Consider the following 8,535-nt stretch of genomic DNA (forward strand, 5'->3'; position numbering starts at 1 on the left):
ATTAAACGTATTATTTATTATTATTATTATTATTATTATTATTGCACTTTGCATTGTCATTATTGAACCACAATGAGACACTTGCGCTAGGTTATCCATACACTTCTTTATAACACAACCCGAAAATAATACTTCCCCCATGAAATTCCCTTTAATATTTACCTCGTCATCTCTTAAATAAGACATAATAAACAAATACAATATGACTAGAATAATAAAAAAACACATTGAAAAAGAGAACAGTATAGAAGTTAAAAGAGCAGGCTTTTTTGTTTTTCTCGTGTTTATAGTACTTGCAGTGGACTGCTCCACACCTTTCCGGATTCTCCTACTGCTCTCAATTAGTACTGCTTCCTGTATCTGGCATTTGATTTTACTCTGATAGGTATCCATATTCACCTTTTTTTTTTTTTTTTTTTTTTGTAATTGCTCTTATTTGAAATCATTCTCATCCATTCATCGTACTTACTACGCGCTCTTACTGGACTTTACTGGTATAAACAAATAGTTTTCACATAAATTACCTGCTCTTAGTCGAACCGCACTTACATGTAATGATTTACTGTATTCTTTATTTTGCTCTTATTTGATTTTGATATTTTGCTACTGATGTTACTGTACTTTACAACTGCTCTCAATTGTAAAGTGATGCTTTGTACTGTGATTTTGTTACAACTGTAAATCGCCATGGATAAGTGCATCTGCTAAGAAGTGCATAATAATAATAATAATAATAATAATAAAATATAAAATAATAATAATAAGATAATATGCACCTCTGGATACATATTAACACGCATTTTAATACACACTGTGACATATTACTACAATCGTTAATAATTACGAACTATTATTGAAATAGCCCTGGATTATTATTATTATTATTATTATTATTATTATTATTATTATTATTAATACTTTCTCAAAATATAAGACAGTAGTTTAGAAAACAAAACCCCAAATAACAACAAATGACGTTATGAATGACGTCACGATGACCTCACGTTTAATGTGTGCGCATCGAGGGGATTCCAAGGACAGTAATTGTAAAAGAAGCCGAGAGGTTTATTATTTTTATTTATTTGTATTGAAGAAGCAGGCGTAAACATTCTTTGCCTTACAGGTAACTATAGTACCAGCGTGGTTTATTTAATAATTATGCATGTTTTTTTTCTGTTTAAAAGACTTTATTTGCGCTATTTGAGCTGAATTCGCCACTGGGACGAGGTGGCAGCAACGCCATATTTTCCCTTAAAAATAACCACAGACTGCGAGACACGGCGACTTAAGAAGAGGTTGGCGACAATTTCATTTTGTTTTTAATTTTTTAATTTTTTTTTTTTTAAGCGCATGCTTCACACAAAATACGTCATTGTTTAACTACGCGACTTTGACTCCAAATTAAGCGTTTAATGCAACGACAAACTCTTTAACCGTTTGCCGGCAAAGAAAAACTTTTTTTTTTGGTTGTTTTTTAATATATATATAATATATATATATATAATATATATATATATATCTAATATATCTACAGAGAGAGTGTTGTAGTTTAACTAAAGCTTGCTTGATTTCCAAAGTAGCGCTTGAAACGTGTGTCCCAGTCTTAATGAAACGTGCGTGTCTATTCAAATGAGAAGTGTTTGTTTGAAAATGTTTCGGTTTGCCTATTGCTATTTAATGTTGTTTATTTAAATTGTTGTCGGGACTGGCGTGGTTTTGTAGCCCGTTTTACACATTTGAACAACACGGTTTGAAGTTTAGCCCATGGTTTTGAAAACACTGGCTTTATTAATGAATGTTTTCACAGTTTTGAACTTGTGTAATAACATCGACGCTCAAACGGCCCAGGTAAAAACTACGCTAAGTATTTATTTAATTTGTGGATTATTTTTATTGTTTGTTGTGTCCGGACTTTATAAAACACACCTTTTATACTCAATTTAATAAACCTCTGTTTATACGTTGTTATAATTGATTTTTTGTATTACAGTCATACGTTAGCAGTTGCTGCTGCTCTTAAAACTTGATTACGTTGTCAAAATATACCATCAAACTGATTAAATTACATTTTTTATACATAAATATATTTACATTTAAGTACATATGTATTTTTTCCAACAATGAGAAAATATTTTGGATAGGCCGCAAAGCCTCGGACTGGAGTATCGGCCTACGGTTTAATTCCAGCGATTTGATACGACTCGCCCCATTCTTTATTTGGCCTGTCGTGATTGGTGGATTTGCGGTTTTGCTGAGCCGTATGTGAGCTATGATTGGCTTTCTGGTGCTGTCAGTTATAGTTTCATCTAAAAAAGAGAAAAAAGAAAAACAGACAGAATGGAATCAGCCAAAACCTTTCCCAGTATAAGAGATCTTCTGCTCTTTTGATTATATATATATTTTTTATTAAGGGATAGACGTAAGAGCCCTGTTAAACAGCAGTTTCTCCGTTCTAGGTTTTACTACAAGCTTGATTAGCCACAGTGTAAGTAACAAGCTCGGGCGAGTCTTTCTAAACTAGCAGTAAAACCTGAATAACCCTCTGTTATGCATCCCTGAAACTGGAGCCCCCTTGATTTGTGGGGTATGCTATATCATGTAGAAGCTCGATTATTGCCCTCTTCAATACAGCTATTAATGGGAATAATATTTTTCATATTCTAATTGTTTTCATTACACATAACTTTTAAAATACCTTTTGCATGGGGTTTAAAATCTGCAAAAAACATCCAAAATGCTCGTAATTACTAAACTGAGTTTATACATAGTATGTGTATTATAAACAGAATGTATACATTCTATAAGCAAACATTTGTTGCCATAAATATGTCCAGAGTGGAAAATCTACAAAATTAGTGATGTGTTCCAGATAGTGAAAGAGATTGCAGGGATGGAAATAAGACCCCCATTGAATAGCATTCCTGGTTTTACTAGGAGTTTACTAAGACACACCTGATCTTGTTACCTATGAACTGTAGTTGATCAAGCTTGTATTAAAGCCTGGAATGGGTGAAACTGCTTCAGAATAGGATTCATATGTCCGTAGTGTGAAAATCTCAACTTGCTGTCGTCCTTTCCTGCTTTATTATTTTTTCAGTAGTTGCTAAGTGAAGCATTTCAGATGGTGAGACTGCAGGGATGGAAATAAGACTCCCATTGCATAGCATTCCTGACCCTCCCTATGCTTCTTTCCTCCTTCCTAGGACTGCCCTCAGCCCCCCGTCAGAGAGGATGGCACAGGAGACCAACCAGACGCAGGTGCCCACGCTGTGTGCCATGGGCTGTGGCTTTTACGGAAACCCACGTACCAACGGCATGTGCTCCGTCTGCTACAAGGAGCACCTGCAGAGGCAGCAGGGCCGGAGCAGCCCCCCAGGTGAGCACTGTCTGGGAGGAGAGCGGGGTGTCATACCATAGTGCAGGGGAACGAATGAATGGGTGGTAACATGCTGTGTGTGTTTGTTTTTTTTTCCAGCAGCCTCCTCCTCCCCCTCGGTGGTCAGTGGGTGCGGTGCCTTGGGGGAGAGCACCCCAGTCCAGTGCACAGAGGGGAGCCCCGAGTCTGAAGAGAGCGAGACCAGGTAGGGGTGGGACTGTACACTGCTGGGCACTGATTGGTGACAGAAGAAAAGTACCTGTGTAAGGTGCACTGTATTTAAGATGGGGGACATTTGGGCAGTTTACTTAACATAGTGGGATCGAGAAAGCCCTTGTCCCGATTTTAGTTAATGGAATTATTTAAGTTCCTGCCTCCTTTTAAGTTTTTCTGCCCTTCATAGATCTGAACATTTCCTTTCAAGGCTGTCACAGTAAGATCCTGTAAACTGATCCGAATGTTTCTACTTTCTACCTGTGCTATCAAGAGAATTGTGGTGGGGATGGGGTCTCAGCACCCAGTGGACAGTAGTGCACATTACATAACAAACCCCAGGATTGAGGTACACTTGTGTGACAGGACGTCTTAACTACTACGCAGAAGAGGCAGGCTTGTCTGCAGATTTAAGCTCGTCTCGCTGACAGGGGTCAGAATCCATAACAGCAGACCGTATTGCTTTCAGAGCTGTGAGGGGAAGCTCCCGTGATGCCTAAAGAACCATGCGTGACTGACCGGTGCGGTTGTCCCTTGCTCCTCGTGGGCACTGAGTTCGCAGGCACCAAAAATGTACGTCCATACATTTAAAAGAAGACAATGACAGCGTGTGTGTTGTGTCCACAGCACCCCCAGTCCCGTCACTCAGCAGATGACAGCGATGAGCATCTCCCGGGACGACAGCATGACTGAGCTGGAGCGAGGGGACAAGGAGGCAGAGCAGCAGCAGCAGCAGGAGGAGGAGGAGGAGGGAGGAGCAGCCAAATCAACAGGTAACATGCTACCCTTGAAGGAGTAGCAAACAGGGGTTTTAAAATGAAAATTCAATGAGGGGGAAGCAGAGATGGAAATAAGACTCCCATTGCATAGCAGTTTGATCTATTCCTGGTTTTACTGTGGGTTGTGGCTAGTAGACAAAACACAGAGGATGGAAGGTGCCCACTTGAAGACCCCAGAGATGTACCCCACTTAGCTCAATCCAGACGGTTGTCATGCTGATGCGCTGGGGACACTGCACTGTGATTGATCCCTGGAGCCAGCATCGCAGCCACAGCTGTGTGTGCTGAACTGCTGGAGAGGCAAAATAAGCTGATCCCTGGAGCCAGCATTACACTTCAGCTGTCAACACCAAGAAGGATATCTACATCATCAGATGGAAAGCAACGCAAATGGATGGAGATGCAGATGGATCACATTAGTTTACTGTAAAGCTACGTCTTAGTTGGAGCCGAGTTCAAATCAGCATGAAGTTTCAAACATTAACATCTACTCTCATGTAATGGAAATCTTAAGACATGCCTGAGCTTGTTACCTATACACTGTGGCTAATCAAGCTTGTAGTAAAACCTGGAATGGGTGAAGCTGCTGTGCAATAGGAGTGTTATTTCCATCCCTCTGGAAGGAAAAAAACATCTACAATAGTTTTCTGCTGAAATATAATTAGTAGAAGTTTACCTCTAAGCCGACTCATGCTTCAAGTGTTGCAACCACATTGCAATGTGACCAGCTGGAGTCGAGAAGAAATCAACTTGTGCGACCGGTCTCTCTTGCATCAAGACTAGAAGCCCCCTTTAGCAATGAACTAGCCTTAAAAAGAACCGGAGACCAACCAAGTCTGTCTCACTGCTGCAGCTCCTGAAATAACTCTGGAGAGAAGAGAACGAGCAATGAGCCAAGGACTCCCCAGCTGACCTAACCCCTACCCCGTTTGGGCAATACTTGGCCAATTGTGTGCCGCCCCCTGGGAACTCCCGTCCACGGTCAGCAGTGGCATAGCTTGGATTCGAACCGGCGATCTCCAAGCTACACAGCGCCACTTGGGAGTCCGACTAAGGCTGCTTTTTGATGAACTAGCATGCACTGAAGGTTAAACTATGGTTTAAAATGTGTTGAAAAGGAATTGTACAAGACTCTTACTGGACAGCAATATCACCCATTCCAGGTTTTACTGTGAGCTGCAGTGTATAGGTAACAAGCTCAGGTGTGTCTTATTAAACCAGGAATTGGTAGCCCCTTTTTTGGAAAGTAGCCCTTATTCCCATCCCTTGTATTGCAGAATTCAATGCAAGTGAGTGCAGACAACCTCACAATAGCAGCCCAGCGCTTCACTATTGGCTTCCATTGTTCTTGTCAGGTTGCCCCGTTGCAGTTTTGGAAGCGGTGCAGTGTTCCTCTGAAGGGGAGGAGAAGACACCAGACAAGACGAAGAAAAAGAACAGGTGCTATATCTGTAGGAAGAAGCTGGGTCTGACAGGTAAGTGATTGTGAGGCGAGCAGTATAGGGAGGCGCCACAGGTGTACTAGACCAGCGACTCTCAACGACTGCTCTGAGACCCGCCTTGTCAAAAAAAGTATATATTACAAAACCAAAAGGTAACAACTTAGGTTAGGCACTTAAGTGATCCTTTTGGATGTTTGTTTATTTCTGAGCAGCTTTTTTTTTTTAATTTTGCGGTAGGGGGTGAAATGCGTAAAGAAAGCCCTACCAGTTTATGTGCAGTGGTCCTTGCTTTGGTCCTCCAGGTTCTAGGAAGACACTGAGCCGGTAACACTGTACTCGACAAACATTTCGACTACTGTTTTCCATAAAGTCCAAAGCGTTTGTGTCATAATTGATTTTCTTTTAGATTAAGCCAGTAATTCTGCCCCCCCCCCAGTACCATACCCGAGTCCAGTTCAATTATTTTAATAACCACGGCGTCACTTTACCCCCCCCTGCAGGATTCGATTGCCGCTGCGGGAACCTGTTCTGCGGGATCCATCGCTACTCTGACGAGCACGGCTGCCCGTACGACTACAGGTCAGAGGCAGCAGAGAAGATTCGCAAGGAGAACCCCATTGTGGTGGCAGAGAAGATCCAGAAACTGTGAAAACGTTACGTTCCCGTGCAAAAAAGAAAAACTGACAATGAAACAAACCTGAGGACGAAACAGGTCGTTGTGACACATCTTGAGAGACCCCGAGAATGCTTTCCTATACTGACTAGAGGCATCCGCAGGGGGCCACAGGACAAAAGGAGAAAACGATTAAAAAAAAAAAAAAAAAAAAAAAATTTTAATAACTGTGTGTGTATATATATTTAAAAAATCCAAAAAACACACACAAAAAAAAAAAATTAAGAGCGAGAGAGAGGCAGTATACTTTCAAAAGCTACCTTTTACCTTTCTGAACTTGGGGATAATGATGCAAATGTGTTTCATGTAAACAGGGAGCTCCTGAGCGTGGTTTGAAACTTGATGCTGTTTGAGAAGAGAATGGTGGGCTCCCGTGTGTGTGTGTGTGTGTGTGTGTGGGGGCGGGGGTGGGTAGACTGGCATTAATATGTGACTAAACGATTTTTTTAAAATCCGCTTAAGACACCCGATGGAAATTGGTACATTCAACATCATCGGCCACTGGTACAAAGTTTGAATGTGAGAGAAACAAGGTCTGGGAAAGACAAGGAAAACAGTGGTGGTGTAACTAGAAACAGCATTGCATTGTTTAGCAGTTGTATTGACTTTCTAACGAGACAGATATATAACCTGCATTTTTTTCTCATACGTACAAAGGCAGACTTTGGACCTGGTGTAAATTGGAGCGAGGAAGCTCCTTTTTTTTTGTTCTGCACTGCACTGCACTCCACGTCTGCTTGGCTTGTGTAACAGGTTACAAGATCCTTCCTAAAGTCTTCATGCTTCAGTTCCATGCTGTCCATAGGAAACCATGTGGGGTCAGGTGGGAGCCTTTGATTTGTAACGCAGGAAGGAAGCAGGAGAGAGGAAGCCATGTGCTTCCACCACACAAGCAGTGCTGCAGCAGAGCAAACTGTCCACCAGTGTTAAGATCAGAGACTTGTTGTTGCACCTTTTTAAAGTACCTGTTTAATATAAAATACAGACTCCTGGACTATTGGAGTAGAGCTTGAAGTGCCGAATTTACAGTATACTGTACATATGTGTTCATCTTCTAACGGCCTTCTTGGGTGATCCTGAGATGACTGAGTGAATCTGTGCTTTAATTTCCCTTTTTATTTTAATGTATGGGTGGCCCCCAATTTATTATATATTATTATTATTATTATTATTATTATTATTAATATTAATATATTGCAGTTAGCTTGGTTTGTGTGATTTGTTTTTAGGAGAGGTGTGTGCAGGATTGGCATGGTGATTAATTGATTGTGTGTCAGTGGGTGTGTGTGTCAGTGTGTGAGTGTGCACGCACAGAGTAATCTTTCGATCTTCCGATTTCTTTTTCTCTCATTAATTTAAGAAATATATAAAGTTAATATTAATCCACCCTGCCATTTGTTTGATTTTATTATTGGTTATTTTTGGCTTTGTTTGTTTTGAAAAGCTTTCAACAAAACATGCTTTTTCGTTGTGTACAAATGTACACTGTGGATCATCCTGCATACAGGACTGTTGGGACCTTGCTCTGCAGGTTGGAAGCGACACACGGTTGACGGGCTCCTCCACAGTAGACTGGGACTTTGTAACACAGAAAATAGTCTCACTAGTCACTAGCAACTGGCCAGTTCACCGTTTCGATAGGCTAATCTGGACGGCAGGTTTTCTGCCGGTACCCTTGCAAAAACGTCTTTGTTGTCATGGATTGCTTGGGCTTAGCAATGATGATTTCACGTGCGGTGTATGTCTGTATGCTTCGATTCTGCGCTCCCCATCTTTGCAGATCCCTGTATAACATACTGCACACGTGCAAGACATCATCTACCCAAGTGCTACTGCTAACACGGTAGACAGATGAACTAACCAAGAACGGTCACTATACCAGCCAGCTGTTCCAGACTCATCCGTGCAGAGGGAAGAGTCAGAATCCAGCAATGAGCCAGCTAAAGGGTTACTCGGAGGTGTTTTTTTTTTTTTCCCAGTTCAACTCAGGGTTGATTCTGTTGTTCTTGGCACTCCCATTGGTGTATGTGTGTGTGTGTGTATGTATACTAT

General features: G+C 41.2%; 1 protein-coding gene across 1 annotated transcript; it reads left to right on the plus strand.

Moving 5' to 3' along the window:
* Positions 1-997: 997 nt before the first annotated feature.
* On the plus strand, positions 998-7,545 carry LOC121301380 (AN1-type zinc finger protein 6-like). Its single transcript, XM_041230723.1, has 6 exons — positions 998-1,123; positions 3,204-3,376; positions 3,476-3,581; positions 4,217-4,362; positions 5,724-5,843; positions 6,311-7,545. The coding sequence occupies exons 2-6, from the start codon at positions 3,232-3,234 to the stop codon at positions 6,457-6,459; spliced, it is 666 nt and encodes a 221-aa protein (XP_041086657.1). The 5' UTR covers positions 998-1,123; positions 3,204-3,231; the 3' UTR covers positions 6,460-7,545.
* Positions 7,546-8,535: the final 990 nt, after the last annotated feature.

This window comes from Polyodon spathula, chromosome 27, assembly GCF_017654505.1.
Source record: "Polyodon spathula isolate WHYD16114869_AA chromosome 27, ASM1765450v1, whole genome shotgun sequence".
In the NCBI taxonomy this organism is placed as follows: domain Eukaryota; kingdom Metazoa; phylum Chordata; class Actinopteri; order Acipenseriformes; family Polyodontidae; genus Polyodon; species Polyodon spathula.

Excerpts from the sequence above, each read along its gene's own strand:
- LOC121301380 (XM_041230723.1), top strand. The coding sequence starts at position 3,232 with ATGGCACAGGAGACCAACCAGACGCAGGTGCCCACGCTGTGTGCCATG. Across the intron at positions 3,582-4,216 it reads TCTGAAGAGAGCGAGACCAG|CACCCCCAGTCCCGTCACTC; the intron begins GTAGGGGTGGGA and ends TTGTGTCCACAG. Across the intron at positions 4,363-5,723 it reads AGGAGCAGCCAAATCAACAG|GTTGCCCCGTTGCAGTTTTG; the intron begins GTAACATGCTAC and ends TGTTCTTGTCAG.